The sequence below is a fragment of the Eupeodes corollae genome, chromosome 2, assembly GCF_945859685.1.
Source record: "Eupeodes corollae chromosome 2, idEupCoro1.1, whole genome shotgun sequence".
NCBI lineage: Eukaryota > Metazoa > Arthropoda > Insecta > Diptera > Syrphidae > Eupeodes > Eupeodes corollae.
The window spans coordinates 82,995,812-83,020,058 of record NC_079148.1 but is presented as its reverse complement, the minus strand read 5'-3'; the positions used below and the strand labels follow the sequence as shown (position 1 = coordinate 83,020,058).

Sequence of the window (24,247 nt, the reverse complement as noted above, 5' to 3'; positions counted from 1 at the left end):
TGACACAGAACATTAAGATGTTTTTATGACTTCAGAGAGTCAACGCATTGACCCTTTAAGTTGACTGATTAATTTTAGCTTGAGCCATGGCTTAACTCCAATCACGAATAAACTTAAGTCCTTACAATTCTCTTTAATTCACACCAACCTACCCTCCTTAATACTTACTTTACTACAAACCTACCCACCTACCTACTTTTCTACAAACCTACCCACCCACTACATACATTACAATAAAAAATATTTGATATGGAAAAATTCAAAATATGGCATTGTATCAAAACTTAAATTTGAAAACGTTCATTTTAAATTTTCAGATTTCACGAAAATAGAAAATCTGAAATCAAATGAATACAATTTTCTGCTAACAAATCTAAAACACATACAATCAAATGTAGTGTTTATGCATATATACCTTCTATATATTGATAGGTATGAATAAAACAAATCTCAGGTAATGTTGGCAACGACTGATTTTTGTTTACATTTGAGTAATTTATTTTATTTATTTATTTTAATATTTTTATACTTGCAGTGGTTCTTAGATTCCACACTTAATTTTCGTACAGACATCGCCCCATGGTCCGCCTTCCGTAACAAAAAATTGTGTTTCATGATAGTACTATTCAAATATATGTATGTACAAAGCACCTGTTCAGAAAAATTAATTTTCGCCCAAAATATAAAAATATATGTACATGTATATGTATATGACTTTAATTTAAATTTTTTTTCCGGATCAATTTCAATGATAGCTTTTACTGGCCGCTTAGATAAAGATAAATGCGCAATTAAACTTTTTTTCTCAACAAAATTCTTTGTGTGATTTCCGATCGAACAGTAAAGAATTTTCATTTCTGATGAAAGGAAAATTTTTCTCGGATCGATTTCAATGATAGCTATAACTGTCTCCTTAACATTAAAACGATTATAATAAACAATGATTTCTTTATAAAACAATAACGAATTCTTAATATATCATACATCAATTATTAATTTTCCGATAAGCGATGAGATTCGCATCTTGCATTTTCCAGGTCGTACGTTAAGACAGCCGACAATTTGTTTGTAGTTATAGTCGTTTGCACCACACATACGCGTTTTAATTGTGTGAAGCTTCATGCGCAGATTAATTTTTCTTGCTTACTCCTTTGTTATTTTATTTGGTGTGCGAATATTTTTTTAATATTGCATTCATTAAAAAAAAGAACATACTTGCTTTAAAATTATCAGTTCTTCTAGTAAGGTTTAATGCTTTAGAAACAAATTATTACTAACAACACGTAAGATTAATGAAAGAGATTAGGGAATTTAAGTTTGGGAATTAAATATGTACATGTACATATACATATACATACATGCATATTTGGAGATACACCCTACAACTTTTCATTATCGCTTCTAGATAAGGAAGGTACTGAAAAGGCGATAATAGCTACATACTTTAAATTTGCTAAATTTTAATTAATTGATAATAAGTTCCCAAAAATGCAGGTCGCAGTTCTAGGAGGTGGTATAAATGGATTTTGTTGTGCAATACAAGTAAAAGAAAAGTGGCCAGGAGCAAAAGTTTCAATAATATCAGATCTCTACACCCCTAACACAACTGGAGACGGATCAGCTGGGCTATGGGGACCATATCTCATGGGTGATACTCCAGCCGGCAAAGTCAAGTAAGAATCAAAAAACAATTTAAATTCGAATTACAAAAATCATACTTCATAGTGAATGGTCATTGGGAATGCACAAATTTCTAAAGCAAATATGGATTTCCGGTGATAGTGGAGAGGCTGGCGTTTGTCTAATTCCATGTGTTCGTCTAGCAACAGGAGGAAATCAGCTCGATGTTTCTTGGAGAGATATAGTGTACGGCTGCAGAGCAATGAAACAAACAGAATTGGATGCATATAGTGGGACACGGTCCAGTAAATTTACGTATGTAATTTCATATACTAGAGTCAAAATTTCAAACTTATAGACTAATAAAAAAAACTCTTAGATCCGGTTTGCACTTTGTCACTTATACATCGGAACCGGCAAAGCTCTTGCCCTACTTAGAGAAAAGGTTTAGGTCGTCTGGAGGCAATGTTATTAAACAAAAAATAAATGACCTTGAGGAGCTCATAAGGAACTCCAATTATGATGTTTTTGTCAATTGTGTAGGGCTAGGTGCTCTTGACTTGGTCAATGATAAAATGGTTCATTCGATTCGTGGTCAAGTTTCAAGAGTTAAGGCCGACTGGATATATTATGCTATTTTGGACGAAAGTTTTAATGGAAATTACATTATTCCAAAGTGGGTAAATGAATTTAAATTTTGTGAGTATGATGGTATTTAGGTGAATTTATCATGATTAAGTCGTATTTTACTATCTTTGATAACTTTTAAGCATTTTGTGAATTTTACCTGATATACTAAAACAAAAACATTATTATTTCATAAGGACTACTTTTTTGATTTTCATAAGAAATAAACTTAAAAATCCTGAAACAATGTGTCATATCCTGCATTAGCAGTAGTTTAAATGCAGCGATTGGTATGCATTTTCCTAACCTGGTAGAATGTGTTGCACTGTACCGTTCCTGGCGAGTTCATCTGCCTTACAGTTACCTGGAATGTCTCTAGGCCCGGCACCCAGCAAAAGTGAATATTTAACTATTGTGCCATTTCCATTAGAGATGATCGACAGTTATGGACTGTTATAAAGTTTGTTGGGACAGAGTCCAGAGATTTGATAACGGCCCGATTATCTGAAAAAATACGGATATCAGATGTTAATATCACGTTTTCCTTAAGCCAGGACAGGACGTCCTTTATCGCCAAAAGTTCCGCCTGGAACACGCTACAATGATTCTGTCGAAAGATAAACGAATTGTTCCACTGATTCGTCTACCATTTTCACACAACTCCAGACAGATTTCCGTTAGTAAAAATTTGTCGGTGGATTTCAATCAGGAATCTTTTTTCAATGACAGGCATTTTTAATGATAGCTATAGCTGTCAAAAATTATTTGTTTCAATGATGAAAACCAATGATAACTATAGTTGGCACCTTACTATTGGAAAACGCGATAAATTATGTATATTACCTATATATTTTTTTCACGAAAATATTGTGTTCAAGGTCAACATATTTTTTTATTGAATTACACTTAATTCTTTCCAGCTTGGATTCAGTTGTATTAGGAGGGACACATCAAGAAAATAATTATAATTTGAACATTTGTCCGAATGACAAATCTTTTATAATAAATGGATGTCAGATTCACCTTCCTGGCTTAAAGCATGCACAACATCTAAAAGATTGGGTTGGTTTGCGCCCTGGAAGAAAACAAGTTCGTTTGGAAATGGAAAAAACCTGTAAATTTAATTATGGTTTTGACTTTTTTTTAATACTATTATTTTTATTTTTTATCATAATTTACAGATAATAATAAAATTTTGATTCATAACTACGGACATGGTGGTTGCGGTGTTACTCTGTCTTGGGGATGTGCATCTGAAGTAGTTGAATTACTTCAAAAATCAATGAAATCAAAATTGTAATATACCACTTAATAAAAAATTAAAAATAACTGCGTTTGATTTCCATAACATCTTTCATCATAAAATCGCGTAAATGCCAAAGACAATTTGCTACTTCATCATGTTGATCTTTGGCATGCTTACCCAGCCAATGTGATGGTAAGCGAGTTGATTCAACACTTGGTGTTCTTTGTTGAGTTGCTTTTAGGGTTTTACACCATGATCCAATATGTGGGCTATTATTTTGTAGTCCTTCAATATAACTGAAATAAAATATTAATTAATAAACTTTTACTTCGGAAAAAAAATTAGAATTTATAAGGTATAAGAACAAAAATTTTTTTTTTCAAAAAAAAGAAAAGTTTAAAATTTTAAAAGAATTTTAAAATATAAATGTGTTTAAGATAAGATTTTAAATACACAAAATTGCAAAATTTTAACATTGTGTTCGAAATATTTGTGTGGTTCGAAGTTTTTATAGAAAATCAATAAGATTTAAAAAGAAATATGAAAATAGTTACATTTTATAATGAAAACATTGATAAAGTTTGATTAAAATAGTATATAAAATATAGTATAGTTCTTTCTCTAAATAGAAGTCGCCAATAAAAATGCCACCTAACACTCCTTTTATGTATATGTCAAGAGCTTTATCAATGATGATTTTAAAAAGTACACAACGAACATTGGAGCTGTTCAAATACTCTCAAGCTCACACAATAGTTGCGAGTTGCAAATCATTTATTCAAACAAAAATATTTTTTATAGTTAGAAGTTATTGTAATCGGTCCGATTTGTCGAATTGAAAATGTTGACGTTCCATGCAGATAACACAGAAAGATGAACACAAAACTTTTAAAAAAATTATTTTAAAATAAAAAAAAATTTTCGAATAAAAACCGAAACAAATTATTACTAAAATTTGGTAAAGAATGGGTTCGTCCTTGGGTATCTCGAAAGAAAATTAGAATATTTTCAAAATAATTTGATTTTTTTTTAAAGATGGATGGTTATGGTGAGCAAGTGTTGCAAGGAAAAGGTTTTAGTTTTTTTTTTGAACCACTTTTTATTTCGTGACTTTAATTGAGTTAGTTTTTAAAGAAATACAAATTCAAGAAAAGTAAAAGGCAATTTTATATATATTTGACAAATTTTAAAATGTCAAATCGGTGCGTTGGTATACTTCATTATTTATTCTCAGAATCCTATAGCAAAAACGAAAATAATTTCTGATCGGAAATTTCTTCGATTACAACTTATAAGTTATAAAAATTGCTTTTCGACTTAAGTATATTACTTTCAAACCGATGTTCCATAAAAATGTATTCAAATTTATACCAACGTTTAACGCTTTTTAAAATCGATTATGAACAATATTTGTTTATATAGTTGTATGTTTATGCTTGTAATACGAGACAAAAAAAATGGGAATATAATTACCGAATATATGCTTCACTATGGAGAACCCTCTGAGGTCTTGGTGGAACTGTAACAAACATTGGTTCTGGAGGAGGTGCTGCAAGTATAACTAAAATTCAAAAATAATGGTAAGAATTAAAAATCAAATATATTTTATATTGTGTTTCACTTTGTTGTTGTGGTTGCTGTTGCTGCACAGGCCTTGGTGAGATAAGAGGCCCAGAATTGGTCTGAGAATTGTGTACATTACTTTGATGATGTGGCATTTTTCGGTGAAAATAGTTTCTATAAAATAAAAACCATTAGGTTCAATTATATATAATTTAAAACAAAAAGCCTACTTGTTTCTATCAGCGGGTAATATCATTTTTCCTCCTTTATTAAGGTGGACTTCGCGGACATGCTTGATTAGTCTTTGTAAATGAGGAAAAGCTGCCATATTTTTCTTAGCACGAATACAATTTTTCCATAAACAATGAAATTCAGCATCATTTCCTTGATGAACGTAGGACTTTTGAACATGTCCATCAACATCTTGAATGCAATGCTCCATACAGTCAACGGCGTCTTCAAATTGATAATCACAATTTTCCCATAAACACTCAAAGACCTTAAAAATCAAAGCTAAGCTATTTTTCCAAACCATTATTATTCTATCAGCAATATGTTACTTGATTTTCAACTGGAGTAGGACTTCTGCAGTTTAATTGATCTTCAATATGCTTTGCTGCATTTTCCTCATTCATTTTTGTAGCTTTATCCTCCCAGGTTTGCCTTACACTGGCTGGAAGATTCTTCCATTCATTACCTACCATTCGAGATATGTCACCAAACGTAGATTCTGGATTACTTTGACAAATGCCTTTTCGAACTTCACATGAGTACAAAATATACCCAGTCAAGACTTTAGATTTACTGCTTTTTATAGGCTTAAGCTTGGATGAAAGTGGAGTGGAGGATATTGATTGTGCTGGAGAGGATGTAGCTATGTCGGAATTCACCGAAGGAGGCCCGCCGTCTAAGGAATCTTCTAAAACACCTAGACTATCATTTGTTTCAATTTTAAGATCCTTGAAGAACAAATATGTATGATAAAAATAGTAAATATGTATAAAATACATACCGAACATTTTATATCTTGGGAAATATTAATCTTTTGTTCCCCCTTTTTCACAGGTTTTATTATTGTTTTAAAATGGAATATTTCATCTTGTGTCACTAGCGGCCCATGAATGAATTTCTTGAGACCAGTGTTAGGGTTCAATTTGCGAATAGACTTCTTCAATTCATCGTATACAGATTCGCAAATGTACACGTCGCTCTCTGAGATCTCAGTTGGGCGGCATGATGAGTATTCGCTGTATTCCAAAACAGCACAACGTCCAACTATTGCGATTATTGGACTGATTTCCTGCACTGTGGACAGTAGTAATTCTTGTTGATAAAAAGTTTTATTTGGTGGCGATACGATTTCATTTGGTGCTAACAGCCATGGTCCTTGGAAATAAGATTTTCTAATAGAAGAAAAATTATGTGTCAGTTTTTTAAATGAAAAATTTAATTCATCTAATTAAACGAACCCTGATGATTCCCATATTGAATGAATTTGAGCAATTGATTGTTTTCCACTTTGTGTGGCCACATAAATAAAGTCACCTAATTTAATGACGCCACTGCATATAGTATTGTACTGCTGGTAATAATTACTATTTGCTTCTCCACCAATTGGAGTGGGGCATTCGACATTCTAGAATTAAACAAAAATAAACATAGCTAAAAATTGAATAAAATATTTTTTAAGAACGGACAACGACCTAGTCAAGATCCAATAGTTCACCGAAATCAAGAGCCAGTGAGTGCGGCCGGAAGAAAGATGGGTTATCGCTTGAATATCTTTCGTAAGCTGTTGTCATATGTTCTTTCTTCCTAAAATTTGCCGTTCTGATTCGGTCCCTTCTATCCCTGACATGACTTGCTCACAGGAATGGTTGAGAGTTGTAAGTAAATGCAACAAAGTTTACAATTTAAATGCATACACTGTAACCACCATCATGGTTGATAGTTCCTTCTATATTCTCGCGAAATCAGGCGAAATAACACAGAAAGTGTACCTGAAAGAACAAATGTCAACATCATCCCACCGCATCCCCCCATATTCCACAAATTTCTGAGCTTCCAGTAGCGACTCCGTTAATAAACAATTCCATCCCTATTAAAGCTGTGTTGAAACGAAAAATTATTTTCATATCACTACTGGACCCAGTAACAACCAGAAAATAAAACTTCGCACTTAGTATCTACCAAGAGCATACCTTGTAGCTCATCCATTAGGTGTACTAGGTTAGGTTAGGTTATAGTGGCTGTCCAAGATGGAAACGGACACACTTAGGCTAGTTTAATGGCCCATTGTGATACCACATGAATCTTGAGGCTTCCTCCTAAGCTCAATGGAACCAGCTTGAGTCCCTTACGAAACGTTAGAGGCTGATTATACCGATATGATTTAGATCGTTTAGATCGTTAAAGAAGAATTCTCCTAGGTAATTCTTGCGTTTTCGAGCTAGAGCAGGGCATGTGCAGAGAAGATGAAGAACCGTTCCTCTTCCTCGTCCTTACAGCTTCTGCAAAAGTCATTTGAGAATACGCCTAGAAGATGAGTAAATAGCTATGTTTCCTCTTTTAAAATAGTAACGAATCCTACGTCCTTCGATTCCATTTGCAATACAAATATATGTCCCGCAGAGAAGTAGGTCAAAGAATTTACAAAAAGTCAAAAACGAGTTTTTTTTTTAATAATAAGCGCACACTCAAGGGGATATATTACCCTTATTATGTAGACACAGTGTGAGCACTAGGAAAGGGAGAGAGGGGTTGAAAGGACATGTCGGTGCACATTGGTTTTAAATTCCTGAATATTGCAATAGCTGGGAAAGACAGAGAGTGGTAAGGCATTCCACATTCGCATAGTACGGCTAAATAACGGTTGAACTGTTTAAGGGGAGGAATGCAGCTGGCTATTTCTCTAGAGCATAAACCATTAAAATAACGGTAAAACAGGGTGAGACAAGAAACATTTCGACGATGTTCAAGTGACGTAAATGATCTTATGATGGTAATATCACCAATCAATCTAAAAGCTCTACGTTCAATACTATCCAAGAGGCTTAAGTAAGTTGCAGAAGCACCAGCTCAGATATGGGAGTTATACTCAAGCTTTGGACGTATATAAGACTTGTAAATAACAGCCAGATCAGAGGGGGAGAAAAACTTCTTGCATCGCCTTTGAAAACTAAGTCAAAAAACCTAACAGGCGTTCCCTCTTCTACCAAAACGTAAGGGGACTTCCTAGTAAGACTGCTGACATTTTTCTTAACTCCCAATCATTCCCATACGACGTATTCGTTTTAACAGAAACTTGGATTAATTCAAACTTTTCCGATACTGAACTTTTCAGTCAAGAGTTCGAAATTTACAGAAATGATCACCATGTTGGTAAAGCAAGGGATTTAGGTGGAGGTGTTCTCATAGCGATAAAAAATACACATTTCTCTTTGAACTATCAATTGAACTGGTCTGTGGAAAGTTAATGGTACAGGCTAAGACTATTTTCATTGTAAACGTTTATATACCTCCAAAAAGTTTAGAGTCTGTTTATAGCGAACTCTCCTTGGCATTAGAATTTCTTATTAGTTTGTCCTACTGAACCAATATTTTACTTCTAGGTGATTTTAATTTAAAACGCATTGACTGAATTCCATCCAAAGACGAATCCTGCTTTGAAGGCTTCCTTTCTTCTTCACAATTGGAACTATGTCTTCTCGATAAAATCCCTCTTACTGGCTTACAGCAAACAAGCTGTATTAAAAACTTAAAAAATCGATTTATTATTTTCTTCTGACCCTATTAGCACTCTTTTCCTAGAATCTAGATCAGGAATTACTAATATCACCCCCCTTTAACATTTTTCTTGACTTAAGTAATCACCTTCCTGAACATAGTAATTCCTTTGATTGCTTATATAATTTTGACTTCAGAAGAGCTAATTTCCAGTTGTCTGAAGATTTAACCATTTCTGGAATTGCTGATACTTCAAAAACGTAAAACGTATCTCAATACTCTGTCTCCAATCAACTTCTCTGTTTATGTTGAATTCTTTTATGAATTTAAGTCTATTTCTAATTTCTTATACGCTTGTTATGTTACTAATATGGGCACCTCTTTGAAAGAGAATGTTGGAATCTTGTAAACTTAAAGAACAAATCAGAGGGCTTTCCAGTTAACTTCACTTACAAGAACCTTCAATTAGATAAAACTATTGATATCTGTAATGCTTTCGCAACAAATTTCCGTGAGTCATTTGTTAATAGCCCTGAAGAAGTTGACGAAGTATATATTCATAATCTTCACTCCTTCTCGCAAACTAGCTGTAGTCACATCCCTGTGCTACAGAGTACGGTCCTTGATATCTTATCCGCGTTGGTATTGAAAAATTGTAGTAATGCTTTAGTTGAACCCCTTATGTTCTTATTCAAATAAATTGGGTGGCGCAACAGTCCGTTGTAAACCAGGGCCTAGTGACTTACAACCATTCCTGTGTGCGAGTACTGTTGTCAGGAATGGAAGGGACCTACAATTTTATGCCGAATCCGAACGGCTAGTTTTGAGAAAGCACTTTTTCATGACAAGAATTACTCTTGAAGGATTTGTCAATTCCTCGCAAGAGGCAGTGCCCGCGAAAATTTTTTTTTTTTTAAATGAAGGTGGCACAGGCAGGGATCGAACCCAAGACCCCTTGCATGACAGCCCAACGCATTAACCATCATGCCACGGGTACTTCAAAAACATGAACTCAAGTGGTTTGAAAAAGTTAAACAATATATTAAATATATACATAAAGTGAAATATACAAAGTATATTTCACATTCAACTCATTGTTGCACATCCCGACAATGTCATCTGCATTAGCCAGTAATTGTTTGGACTTGTTAACGATTATTTCTCTGGAAGAATTTTTCAGAGTTTTGGAATGATTCCGAACGCCAAGTTAAAGAGGAGGTATTTGTCGGAGTCCATTGATGTCATATGGTAGACATGTGCATTAAGAGGGCACAAGCGTCAAGCGTCCACAGGTCCACCTTTGTCTATCAACTCCTACTCTTACTTTACCGTGGTGAACATCGTGTGTCTAGTACCTCAACTGGAGAATGGGTTCCAACTCCAGTGGAAAGTTGTTGGGGGTAGCAAACGAGAGAGCTGTTTCCACTAAGGCACCTCTCTTTATGGCTCATATGACCGCCCCCCCCTGGATCGTCAGTAGGTGAAAAGTTGATGAATTTGTGCTGCGTTTTTGGAAAAGGCTGAATTTCCGATTCATATTATGTTCTTGGTCTAGTCCTCAGTTAAAAGTAGTACTTTCTTTTAGTAACAAAGTTTAAGGAAGTAAAATACAAATGTTGTTTTGATATACAAAACAAAATATTTTAAAATATAATGGGGGTCATATCCATTAACGCAATACGATTAGTTTTGAATTGAAGGGAATTCCTACGAAAAAGAAAACAAATTATCTGGGGTCATGACCCCCCCCCCCCCTGGATCCGCCTTTGCCACCGGGTTGGGGGTTGTGCCGTCAAGGTGGCTTCCTGACCACGTAAAAATATCCTAGTTGCGAAGCACTAACAAGCTTCATATACGGATGGATTTACCGTTGATAACCTACGCAAACAAATTAAGGACAACAAACTTCGGATATGCACGTGGAATGTTAGGTCCCTTAACAAACAATGTCCAGCCGAGGAATTAGCTAAACTGCTATAAAGCAGACATTACCACCATCCAGGAAATACGATGGGATTTGCCGGGCAAAAGAGGATGAAAAACTGCAACATTTACTAAGGTGACTGCTCTTGAGAAAACCAACAGCGCTTATTTGGATGCAGCTTAGTCATTGGAGACAGACTAAGGCAACAAGTCTTGAGCTATAGGTGAATCAACGAGCGCCTCATGACCATCAAGGCTGAATTCGGCAACATTAGCCACTTCCGACAACGGATTCAGGCTCATCGACTATGCTGCGGGCCGAAACGTCATGGTAGCACGCGTTTTTCACACCTCAAAATCCACAAAGTAACTTGGAGTTTTCCAGACTAATCTACAGTCAAGCAGATTGAACATATTGCGATCGACGCTAGACACGCTTCCAACATCATGGATGTCCGAACTTTCCGAGGACATGCTGGATTTCAAGCAGCCACTAACAAGGAACCCCTTATTTGATGAGAAATGTCGGCAGCCAAACAACAGGCACGCAAAGCGAGAGCTGCTCATGAGCTCTATGAGCAAAAGAGGCGAGAGGAACGCCGACTTTCCAGAAGAAAAAAGAGAGAGCACAAGAAGCATGTGGTCGAAGATGTTGAGAGGTTTAAAAGCAGAATTGAAGTTCCAAGGTTTTATGAACAGGTGAAACAAAATTCACAAGTACATAAACCTATAACGGGAGGTTGCAAAGACGAAAGTGGAAACATCATAGTGGAACCGCAGTCAATGCTGAGGATATGGAAGGAGCACTTCTGCAGACTGTGTAACGGCGACGACGAACTGAATTCCGCTGTCAGGCAGGATGATCCATTCAACATAGACGACGAAAGCCAACAATCCTGTCCTCCCGACTTAGACGACGCACAGTGGCAATATGCAATACTGATTGCAATATTAATTTTTCGAGTGGGTCTATAATGCAAAACTTTTTAGTTAACTGGATTCACAAGTACTTGGAGCTCGAATAATCGAAAAATTATTCAATTTGGGTTGTTGGTGTGCCTTATAGAGCAGGCTAAAGTTGAAGATTTTTTATGATGATAATTTTTTTTCTTAACTTTGAATGTGAAACCAAGAAAAAGGGGTTCGAAATGCTTTTCGTTTTTGTTTTCATAATATGATGTGCCATTATTTTGATCCCAGTCACCGTCTGACATTCAAGCCGTTAACTTGTTTCTTAGTTTAGCTCGCTCTATTTTCTTAAAATCCACCGTTACGTTTGTAAAACCTATTGTTTTATTTTTTCTTTTCTTCTTATCTCTTTCCACAATAATATATATATATGTATATATACCGTGAACAGTCGTGTTATCAATCATGGCCCCTGGGCCAAATTTGCTCTCGGGCAACAGATTTGAGTTGCTTGATAAAGAGCAGCAATCTGTGCCTGAAAATGTGAAAAAAAAAGAAAAATAAATAATAACCCTACCTACTTTGACCTAGACAAATCACTGCAAATAAATTCCACCCTTTCTGATTCTAAGTTTATAACAATTTCTTCAATTGATGAAAAAATACCTTTGTCGTCTATAAGCATATTTTTAGTTAAAAAAGCTATTGATGGTATAAGCACCGCGTACGAAAATATAACGGAATTACTTGACGGCACCCTTCTTCTCCTTGTAAAATCCACAAAAAAAGCCAGTCTTTTCCTCGCTCAGAAACAACTAGCAAACCTGTGTCCAATCTCAGTAATAATATAATTAATGAAATGAAATCCCAAGGTGTAATTGATGTATATAAGTTCAAAAAAAATACACCGGAGAAAAATCTTCGCGCCACATAAATGTTCCATGACGGATGCAAAAAAAATGTATAAAGAAAAAAATCCCATCCCCCTCTTCACCACAACATACTCTCAAGCTGCACAAAGCAAATCAGTGTAAAACAAACAATTAACTACTTGAGCTCCGCCAAATTCTACCTGCTCCCCGCTTGTATCGCTCCCATCCACTTCTTTCACTTCACAAAACAACACATCTAAACCAGTTCCTATCACACCATCTACCAAGATAATTAATCGTCTTCCACCAACTATTAATAGTACAAACACACCAATAACATCAGCCCATACTGTAAAAATCAATCCCTCTATTATCCCCTCATCCTCCTCTCTTCCATACACACCCACTGGAAAAATACAATCACACACACCCATAAACAAATACTACTTAATTGACAACCAAATGGATCACGAAAATGATGAATCCATATAAAAATAAACCTGTTTGCCAAAATGACGACCCCGCGGCGGGGGTGCTGAATCGGGGTGCTCTGAGTGTGCCCGCCCGCTTCAGTATCCACGTCGCGGAGTCATAATGAACACCCAAACAAAAACACCAAAATCAATACCCCAAGCTAAATAACTTTACCTGAAATGAAAATAGCCAATGTTTCACTGTTCTACAATGGAACCTCAATGGCTACTTGAATAATATACACGAATTACAAATACTAATGAAAGAACTCCAACCAAAAGTCATCTGCCTACAAGAAACCTATTTCGCAGCCGATCTCCATCCTTTTCTTCCCAAACAATATTCGATATATTTGCACAATGTTGACTCTGTGTCGACGTCTAAGCAGGGAGTTGGAATACTCGTCCATAACTCAATTCTACATTCATGTATCAGAATTAATTCTCAAATATCAGCACTATGTGTCCAAATCAACATTAACCTTCAATTTACAATTATTTCCCTTTACATCCACCCCGATCAAACCTTTTCAACAAATGACCCGTAAGATATCATCAATGGTATTAATAATCCAGTTTTAATAACAGGTAATTTTAATGCATGGAGTCCATCTTGGGGCTCTGAGAAACTAAGTAAACGCGGCAAAACAGTCGAGCATTTTATTGCTAGCTCTGGGCTTGGTACAATTTTAAAAAATCACCTACTGAACCAAACCTTATTCTTTATCAGTGAAATTGGAAAAAAAGCTTGTTTTGAAAAATTTACTTCAAACATAAACCCTAGCTCAACTTCCCAAAAACTTTGGGCGGATATAAAAACATTGACATTTACATATTCTCCACACAAAATAGAAACTATAAAAACAGGAACCACAACGCTTAAATGCCCTTCTGGTGGTGCTTAGATCTCAACTGAATTCAGAATCCTTAAATAGTTGTTAACATAATTCGGAAAGATCAACTGCGTCATTTTGCATCGAACTGAGCTAGAGAGATTTGAATTGATGAAGTCAGTAATTTTTCCCCTCTTTTTCCATGGAAAAGTTTTTAGAAGTACGATTTCTCTGTTTTGAATATGTGGTGGATTTAAAAAAAGATGATATTATTTTAAAAAAGTTTAATCATTTTTTTTATGTTTATTACCTAAGATTTTCAAGAGCCTTAGAGCGAATTTTTTTAAACCTGTAATAACATTTTAAATAATACATTTCTTCATTATGTTCCAAAATGTCAAGAGACTAGTGACATCATAAATACCACAGCCAATAATATTAAAATTCAAAAATAGCACATGTTCAACCAACAATATATAAACTTAATCAAGAAACAACTATATCTGTGAATCACGAGTGATTTTTAACTATGATAGACGAAAAAGTATTAAAAGAATTAACGGAATCAAAGTCTACGCGGTCATGTCCGAAATGCAAAAGGACACAAAAGAACTTCAATTAAGATGAATCAATTGAGGACGAACATAATTACGAATATGGAATCTCTCCACTGCACGCTACAATCAGATGCATGGAATTTATTTTGAAGCTTGTGTATACTCTCCGACAAGAAGGAGAAGGTACTGATGAATCGGTTGGAACCAAGGAGGCGGAAAAAAGAAGAAAACAAGAGATCCAAAGGCGTTTTCGTGATGATATGGATAAACCAAAGCAAGGGTTTGGAAACACTAATGACGGAAACACAGAAAGAAGATTTTTTGAACAGTCAAATTCAACCGCACGAATAACTGGAGTTAATGGAGAAGTTATAATGAGGCTCAAACCAATATTGAACGTTTTGAATTGCAGAGAAGTAGTGAATGCAGTAAATTCGGGGAGCATACTAATACAATGGCAGAGCTTTTAAAACAAAAGTATCCTGAAAAACTACTCGCACCTACTCCATACAAAATATTGGTTCATAGTAAAAATAGCACTTGGAGAACTGACAGAAGAAGCCCAGGAATGCAAAAATAAAGACTTCAAGAAATATCGATTACAGAATACGTTTAAAGTTTCAAGGATTCTGCAGAATGAGGACCTATTTAACATGCTTGCAACCTCTTCGGATACACTTATTTCTTTCTTAAGGCATGTGAAAAGCCAAAAAGATCTGAAAGAATGATACTCTCCAGAAATGATGAGTTTATTACACATTTCCCCGGACTTGGATGATAGTTTTCAAGAAATTTAGTGTTTATATATTAAATTGTTTTGTCTTTTTCCACTGTTTGACTTCTGATATATCACCAAAATACATTATGTACTCTTGAATACTGGAAAATACAAATGGCTGAAGTTTATCTCCTTCACAATACGCCTATTCTAAATTATATTACCTGTATGCTAAAGCATAGAGAAATCAATAGCGAACTAGGTGGTATAGAGATCAAGGTATCAACATTCAGAGGAACACCTTAATGAGCAGGAGGTCCTCTCACTTCTTTCTGTATTCCGGCTATGAACGAAATCCTTACCAAACTAGAATACAGTGATAACAAAACAGTTACCTACTCTGATGACTTAACGCTACTGACGACGCACAGTGGCCCGTTTTGACTTTTTTGCTTTAATTTTTTTTAACTTCAAGGAAATTTCCAAGGCTATACAAATTGACTTTCAAAAAAAAAGTTGTTTTTTTTTAATTTTAAGCCACTTTTTGTATTTTCCAGTATTCAAGAGTACATAACATAACAAGAGTACATCAACAGTGAAAAAGAAATAAAGACAAAACAATTTAATATACATATAAACACTAATTTTCTTCTGACAGTTCTCCAAGTGCTAGTGATGGATATTCAATGATATTTTGACTATGAACCAATATTTTGTGTGGAGTAGGTGTTAGTAGTTTTTGAGGATACTTTTGTTTTAAAAGCTCTGCCATTGTATTAGTATACTCCCCAAATTTAACTGCATTCACTACTTCTCTGCAATTCAAACGTTCAATATTGCTTTGATCCTCATTATATCTTCTCCATTAAACTCAGTTATTCGAGCGTTTGCGTCTGGCTGTTCAAAAAATCTTCTTTCTGTGTTTCCGTCATGCATCTGATTGTAGCGTGCAGTGGAGAGATTCCATATTCGTATGTTTGTCCTCGATTGATTCATCTCAATTGAAGTTCTTTTGTGTCCTTTTGCATTTCGGACATGACCGCGTAGACTTTGTTTCCGTTAATTCTTTTAATACTTTTCCGTCTATCATAGTTAAAAATAACTCGTGATTCACAGTTGTAGTTGTTTTTTGATTAAGTTTATATATTGTTGGTTGAACATGTGCTATTTTTGAATTTTAATATTATTGACTGTGGTATTTATGATGTCACTAGTCTTTTTGACATATTGGAATATAATGAATGTATTATTTAACATTTTATTACAGGATTAAAAATAAATCGCTCTAAGGCTCTTGAAAATTTTAGGTAATAAACATAAAAAAAATTATTAACCTTTTTAAATAAAATCATCTTTTTTAAATCCACCACATACAAAGCAGAGAAATCGTACTTCCAAAAAATTTTCCTTTAAAAAAGAGAGGAAAATTACTGAATTCATCAATTCAAATCTCCCTAGCTCAGTTCGATGCAAAATGACGCAGTTGATCCTTCCGATTTATGTTAAAAACTATTTAAGGATTCTGAATTCAGTTAAGATCTAAGCACCACTCGTTGAACCTTTTTTTTCTATCCAATTTGAAGTCGAAAAAGTGTGCAAAAAGTAGTGTTTCCAAAACCATTAAATAAAAAAAAAATTTTTTTTTTAATTATCGATCAAAATAATGGCACAGCATATTATGAAAACAAATCCGAAAGCGTTTCTAAGCCCTTTTTTTCTAGTTTTTACATTCAAAGTTAAGAAAAATAAAATGATCATCATAAAAAATCTTCAATTTTAACCTGCTTTATAAGGCACACCAATAACCCAAATTGAATAATTTTTTCGATTACTCGAGCTCAAGGAACTTGTGAATCCTGTTAACTTAAAAGTTTTGTATTATAGACCCACTCGAAAAATTAATATTGTAAGCTGTTTTGCATAAACGGGCCACTGTGCGACGTAGCTCTAATTTCTAACCACTATATCTGAACAAATTACCCAAGCCTTATCCAGAATTTATACATGGACAAAAAACAGTGGCTTGATAATTAAATCCCTCAAACAGATTAAGTACTCTTTACAAATAAGAGCAAAGCACCAGATAATACAATTACCAGTAGGAAGAACCCCAATTAAATTATAAAATTAAGCTAAAAACCAAGGAGTAATCCCAGATAAAAAGTGAGTAGGTACAGGTTCTTTTCTGAACCACTCAATTTTGCAAACTCTGTCAGACCCTCCGATCAAACCAGTGTCTTCCAAGGCTAGATGTTGGCAGTGACAAACGATGCACAAAAGGTTTTAATGATAGGGTTATCACGAGCTGATATCACCATTTTCATTGATAGCCAAGCAGCAATACAATCAATTTCTGCCCCAGTAATCATTTCTGCCCCAGTAATCAAATCGAAGCTTGTAAATTCGTGTCGGAAATACCAGGTCACAGTGATGTGCCTGGACCCGAGAGGGCTGATGCGCTGGCGAGGACAAGTACAAGAGCAGGAAGATACAGCCCACTTCTTATGCCACTGTCCCGGGCAGTACCACACTTAAAACAAAATTTTATGCAGATACTTCTTCAATAACCTTGGACAACTGGTAGGTATTTCAGGAAACCACCTGTTATGCTTTATAAAAGCCTCTTAATGGCTAAATGAAGAGAACTCATAGACAGCATAGGTTTTTATATATCATTTTCAGGGAGGTTTAATACTGCGGAGCATCAAAATGAATCTATGTAGATCTAATGAAGTGTGGCGATAACGTCATCAATCGCCGGCCTACTTACCTAACCTAACCTGATCATTTGAACTTCCCCTATGTCGATGATTTGCCGTTAGCTTAGATATTTCAGAAGGATTTTCGGATCGACAAATTTTGGTTTAAATCTTTTAATATAAGAGTTCTGAAGCGTACTGCTCAAATTTCTTATTTTAAACCCTAGACAATTTATAATTTAACAATCGAAGAGGAGTTAAATATTAAAGTATTCGAAATACATGTTTATAACCGACATTTTTACGAGTGTCATTCAAGAAGTCTTTTTGTTTTTAGTTAGATTTTAGATATCTACAAATTATCATATGCAACAGTGGAACTTTTAAAAATAGATTACAACACTTAAACAATAAAAAAAACATTATAAATTACATAAATATATAGTAATACAAGGGAAAGAACTTACTGGTTTATCTTTTTCAACAAGCGCCTCCTGAAGCTTTAACTCGGCTAATTCACCTTTGTGCTTTTCAACGCGTTCCTTAAACACCGATATAACACGTTTTAACTCGAGTGGAGTTTCTCTCGGAATAAATTTGACTGGGTCATTTTCTCTCACAAAATTCCAATATTTAATAGTCTTAAACATTTTTTGTCTAACGGTGTACCGAGATTCACATACGTAAACATCTTTGTCAGCAAATCCTTCTGGTTTGTATTTGATATAATCTTTTATGTGCATTACATAGCACTTGTTAAGAACTTTGGCCAGAGGTACCGTTACAACATGTGTATTAAATACTTCCTATATACATATTTAAGTTTAAGTTTTTTTAATACCTTCAATTTGTAATTTTAAATTTTGTACCTGCTCCAAAAACGTTCTCGTTGTTAAATGATAAGTTTCGTGGGGCCTCATAAACAAACGAATCTGCATCATCTTTACATTTTCATTTGTTGTCCACAAACGTTCAATGTATGCAACGCTTGGGATTTTGTTTTCTGATGACTCAACGTACACAAAATCTCCAGGAGAGTAAACCCTCTGATCAATTGTCAAACTTTCGCCTTGGGTAGCCTTTCATGGATAATAAAATTGTTTTAAAAATGTATTTGGATCAGAAACTACACAACTTACTGCTTTATCTTCATCATCTTGATCTTGTTCTTCTTGAAGTAGCTTGGTTTGTCTTACAGCGTCAACATCAGCTTCTAAATGAGAAGTTGTGTACATCAAAGCCGGTGAGCTGAGTATATCCTTGCAAAGCTGTTAATAAAAAATAGTTCAACAACCAATTTACCCGAAATATTAAAATATTGATCTACCTGATCTCGTTTCTTAATATAAAATGATTGAAGTTCGATAGAATCTTCAAAAATGTCTGAGTCAGTCCTTGATAGTTTACGTGCACGTTCCAAACACATAAATATATCTTCTTGAAATATATCTAAGCGTTTATAAACTCCTTTATCTAATCGACGTTTTATTAAATCCAATGAGATACCACGCTGTTTGCTGTAAATAATTGGAAAAACGTTTTTTAAAGAAAAAAATCTTTTAATTATTTTTACTTACTTATTTCCATCACTAGAAACTGAATCGTATTCTGGTAGCTCTGACAATGAATCAGAATAGCACCGACCTTCTGCATCTTGATGATTATACATTGAAGAAAATAGAGAAAGTAACAATTCTTGTACTGCAAGTGCGACATCAGGAAGTATTTCATCTCCTTCTCTGTATACAAATACATACGCAATTGTTCGGTTAGAGGTTTAAATGGGTAATCATTTTAGGTTTCTTCAAGGTCCTTTTATTGAATGCATGGGTAAAGGATCAACTTTCAAATACTTTATAAAAATAATTAAATTGTTGTTCATATAAGTATATTAAGACATCAGATTCAAAGATGATCAACTAAACCTAATGGATAGTTTTTTAGAATCAAAATTCCTATTCAGCAACACACTAAAAACAAATACCAATTCCACAATAAATTGACTGTCGGTTAACTTTTAGGAACGCAAGTAATGGATACGGATATAAAACTTATATAGTCTTTAAATTCGTTTGTACCTAATTTTGAATTAATGAACATTATGGGAAATGAGACAAATTAACTCTGATTAATTTATATAAAATTAATAATAATCAGTAACTTAGTATTACTCAAAAGTGTATTGTATACTTTTGTAAAGGAATTATTTTGACGGTGTCTTTTTTCGTTATCGTATTTGGTTAAACCGTCTCGTGTCTCTCATCCCATCAAGATGTCAACATTTTAAGAGCTTAACCTCATTTGAATGGTAAAAGCTTTTCTCCTGTATACGGAAATCTATCCAATGATATATCTTAATTTTGTGAGATTTTTCTTAAAACTATTTTGCATACAATGCTAGCAAAAGCTCAAAAGAATGAGACTTAAAACTAAGATAAAGCATTTCTCCTTCCACTGAACAAACATGATGCCTAATTTGTATGTTAGGAATATTGGATTTTATTTACGAGTATTGTGCCCATTTGAATACAATCTTCCATAATTTACAATTTAATACGTACCTCAATGTTTGCTTCATTTGAATAACCAGCTGTTGCAATACTAATGCGTCTTTATAAATTTGTGAGTCTGGTTCGTTATATTTGCAAGCATTTTCAAGCATTAACAAGAAATCTGCTGTCAGTTCGTCGATACTTTCATAAGAACCTTGTCTTAATTTTTGAGAAATTTTTTCCATATCAATAGGGTCTTTGATTATATCATAGTAGTCTGGGTATTCCTAAATATTAATAGTAAAGTTATGACTTTGTCAAAGTTAGAAAATGAGATAGAAAAAACTCGCAAACAAAATTTTAATGCTATAAGCTTTTGATTTATGAATCCTTTCGAAAAACTTACATTTTTAGATGGGAGTTTTGTAAAAATCAAAGACAATTGTCGCTTTCCTTTGGGTTCTTGGAATTCTTTTATTGTTTCGTAATACATCCAAAGTTTGTTTATAAGAGGTTTCTTTTTACGGCCAAATTTTAATCTTAGAAAAAAAACATAGTTAAATATTTTGTTCCAAAAATTTGCAAACATTATTCATTTACTTGGAGTTTGGTTTCTTGGACTCGTTTAAGCCCGGATATTCGTTTAACTTTTCATTTAATGCTTTTTCCAAAACATTAGCATCCTCAAAAATTTGGGAGCCTTCTTCGTTGTATTGTCGGCAATTTGAAAACATTATACGGAAATCAGATATCAACTCTTCCAAAGTGTTATATTTTTCTTGGCGAATATTACTTTCAATTGTGGTCATATCAATTGGATTTTGAATTACATCATAATAATCAGGATACATTTTTTTGGGGGGTTTTTCCATAAATAATTGTGCAAGATTTCGTCCATCAACTGTATATTCTGCCAAATACTTTTGAATCGCAACCATTTTCTTTCTTATTGCGGAAATAGCTGGAGTACGACTTTTTGGTGATAAATTGGATTGACCAGCCGATGACACACTTGGTGGTACAGATGTTGGCGAATTGATGTTAGAATTTATTCTAGGGCGACCTTTTTTCTTCGGTTGTATAGCATTTAAATTTGAAGTGTCACTAGGTGGTTCCTCAATATCGCTCATTTCCTATAAAAAAATTTATACCGTACGTATTTGCATTTGATTTACAAAATTGTCAACCTAGGATATTAATTAATTTATTTATTTGTTTAAAATGACTTACCGCATCTAAACCTTCTTCAATAAGTTTTGCGTTCATTATTCTCAACATCTTTACTGCGTCCTACATAAAATTCAGAATGTTGAAGCAATCAGTTTTAGAAAATCGAAAAATAAAAATGTATATAACCTTGTGAGTGCGATGTGTTGGGGCAAACGCTTTTTTAGCGTTATCTAACATTAAGTATAAGTCGGCAGTTAAATCAGTTATGTTCGCATATACACCTTTCTTAAGTTTTGTCTGAATTTGACACATTGAAATTGGCCGTTTAATCAATTCAAAATATTCAGGATGGAATCGTCGGTAGGGAAGTTTCCATAATGATGTACCAAGTGGAGCGCCGGTTGCATTAGGATGATCTATAAAAGTTTGTTTGTTTCCAAAGTGTATTTGAAACATAAAATGAAAATAAAAGGCAAAAACTAAATTAATATACAAAATAAGTACATGTGAATAAATTATTACATTAAATAATTGTTTACTGAATCAATTTTAACTAACTAAATTTCAGTTGACATTGATTATCACGAATAATAATACAAAATTATCGTTCTTTTAATATTTATTCTTTTTTTTTAATAAAGAGCTTCCGACAAGGACAAGAAATGGTTTCTCGAAATAGATCACAAGATATAGCAAAAACAACTGTGATATGGCTGAGTTGAAGCAGTCGACTGAATACTTGACGAAAACCGTTTAAATATCTCAAAAGCAAACAAAATTAACTATACAACTTCCATACTTTCGGTAACCCTGATTGAAGCTCATTGCATATAGGAAATCGCACAACACTAATCCAACTATTTATAAACAAAATCACCCTTTTTACGATTGACGTTTTAAAAACGATAGCAAAACAATACAAACGATCAAATGAAAAAGAACCTTTGGTCTTCTCATCATCCTTCCTTCTTTTATGATGTAATATATGAGTGAAGAGTCTTAGAATGATAAATTACCCGAAGAGCTTGCAGCGTTGAATAAATGATCAAACAATGCCCACATAGGTCCCTCTCCTTTTTTATCTGTGTCTTCATCGTCTGAAGTATCAACTTCGACTTTTAAAGAAGAAATTGCAACACTAGGGCATATTTTAGCTTTTTTTGAAGTGGTTGCCTTAGCTCGGCCGGTTTCTATGTCCAACTTTTTTTGTGTAAAAATCTTAAATAAATTTGAAAAGAATGTATGTACGTAAATATATAAAATTTACTATATTTTATGTATTATCAATCTTAATTTCTATTTCCAAACCTTTTTCAGAGTCTTAGCGTCCTTGTAAATTTGAGATCCAGGCTCATTAAATTGGCATGCATTTTTTGTCATTTGTAGAAGATCTTTTTCCATTTCCATAAGATTCGAATAAGCATTAGTTTGGATCTTTATGGCAATCAATCTCAAGTCAATTGGATGCTCTATCACATCATAATAGTCAGGATAAACTTTTTTCGATGGCAATAATTGGAACTCTCTGTGTAAGGCACGATCATTCGCTGTGGGATCAGTTGCAGTCATTACTGATGCAAAAAGCTCTTCATAAGGATCGAAATCTTCATCTAATTTGTTAGAACACTCTGAGGTTTCGCTTTCATTTGCTGTGGATCTGCGTGGGTTACGACCAACGCGCTTTGACCGTGGTTCTTCTTCTATACCGGCGGCGTCAAGTATTTTTGATTTATTTGTTGTGAAAAATTGCCAGAGTGAACATGCGTCTTGGTATTCAGGCGAATCGACTTTATAAAATGCTTTTGCATTGTTTACTAGAAGTTCAATGTCATGCGCGAGTTCGTCGACATCATCGTATGAATCTGTTTTTAGTTTCTGTTGGACTTTAAGCAAATCAATTGGATTTGCCACTACATCATAGTATGATGGTTCCTGTCGCCTCTTTGGAGCTCGAATAAAAGTGTCGCAGAGCATGGAACCGTCTTCTTTTTTGATATTTCGAATGGAATCGTAAAGTTGTTGACACAGCTCAGACTGTAAGTAAATCGATAATACAAACATTTTGAAACAACCCACGAAATTGGAACTAAGCTTTTTTGATTGATCTGGTTTTGGTAATCTTTTAATTAAAAAAGACGGATTGAATTGGTACATAACATTAAAATGCCGTCGTTTTAACTTACTGAAATTTTTTTTCATCAATACTTACTGGATCAAGGCGCTTCCTCTTTCTTCCACCCGTTTGTACTGGAGATTGTTCTGGTGTGGAGTCATCCATTATTTCTTCGTCTTGCCTGCTTGCTACAGAACTACCTCTTCGTCGACGATTTATCATATCAAAAAATATATAGAGGAAATGTATATATATATATACATATATTGAGGAAATAATAAAACAGTTTATTAATTTGTTTTCTAATAAATTCTGGTTTGTAATAGATTCGGTTGAGGTTGCACTTTTAATCTAATGGTGGTGTGGTGACTGTTTAATCCTTGGCGCCGTCTTCTCCTAGCGATGCTATTAAATAAAATACAAATGTCAAAAAAGCGCCACCTTTTGGAAAAGCAAGTTGTTTAAGATTCTCAATGAATACGTTCAGCGCGAATTTGTATGGAAAAAATTCGATCTCTCATAGTCTTTTCACACCAAATAGAAAACCGGGTTTTTGGCAAAAAGTTTTCGAAAAGCCGACAATCATTCACACCGAACATTTACACGTTTTCATTTGACGTTTAAATTTGTTTAACACCGGCTGTCAAATTTTGTATTGATGAAAAAAATTTCATTTCTGAAGACAAAGATCTATACGAGCTCTGAA

At 34.1% G+C, this 24,247-nt stretch overlaps 2 protein-coding genes and 1 pseudogene across 4 annotated transcripts; 2 read left to right on the top strand and 1 right to left on the bottom strand.

Annotated features, from left to right (window-relative positions):
• LOC129945085 (tyrosine--tRNA ligase, mitochondrial-like) overlaps positions 1 to 24,247 on the top strand; it is a 79,583-nt pseudogene that overhangs the window by 11,322 nt on the left and 44,014 nt on the right.
• Positions 996 to 3,576, top strand: LOC129947988 (D-aspartate oxidase). 3 transcript variants are annotated; one of them, XM_056058788.1, is made up of 6 exons: positions 996 to 1,037; positions 1,495 to 1,673; positions 1,726 to 1,935; positions 2,000 to 2,296; positions 3,168 to 3,361; positions 3,429 to 3,576. In XM_056058788.1, exons 1-6 carry the CDS (start codon positions 1,011 to 1,013, stop codon positions 3,545 to 3,547), a joined length of 1,026 nt encoding a protein of 341 aa, XP_055914763.1. In that variant the 5' UTR covers positions 996 to 1,010; the 3' UTR covers positions 3,548 to 3,576. The 3 variants fall into 3 exon arrangements, with proteins under 3 accessions (XP_055914763.1, XP_055914765.1, XP_055914764.1); XM_056058790.1 differs by lacking the exon at positions 996 to 1,037 and adding an exon at positions 1,146 to 1,414; XM_056058789.1 differs by lacking the exon at positions 996 to 1,037 and adding an exon at positions 1,146 to 1,414 and having other exon boundaries at positions 1,480 to 1,673.
• LOC129947987 (protein polybromo-1) lies at positions 3,367 to 23,936 on the bottom strand. Its single transcript, XM_056058787.1, is given in 19 exon segments — positions 3,367 to 3,789; positions 4,967 to 5,054; positions 5,115 to 5,230; positions 5,287 to 5,555; positions 5,617 to 6,015; positions 6,069 to 6,459; positions 6,526 to 6,692; positions 18,234 to 18,572; positions 18,636 to 19,034; positions 19,094 to 19,283; positions 19,344 to 19,505; positions 20,328 to 20,545; positions 20,665 to 20,797; positions 20,859 to 21,391; positions 21,489 to 21,548; positions 21,615 to 21,844; positions 22,445 to 22,646; positions 22,737 to 23,462; positions 23,638 to 23,936. Coding segments are annotated over 19 exon segments (4,971 nt in total). The 5' UTR covers positions 23,764 to 23,936; the 3' UTR covers positions 3,367 to 3,566.

What these genes read in the sequence shown, in the direction of transcription:
- LOC129947988 (XM_056058788.1), top strand. Translation starts at nt 1,011, where the DNA reads ATGAGATTCGCATCTTGCATTTTCCAG. An exon ending in ACACGGTCCAGTAAATTTAC is followed by an intron (nt 1,936 to 1,999) that starts GTATGTAATTTC and finishes AAAAACTCTTAG; the next exon opens with ATCCGGTTTGCACTTTGTCA. An exon ending in TTTGGAAATGGAAAAAACCT is followed by an intron (nt 3,362 to 3,428) that starts GTAAATTTAATT and finishes CATAATTTACAG; the next exon opens with ATAATAATAAAATTTTGATT.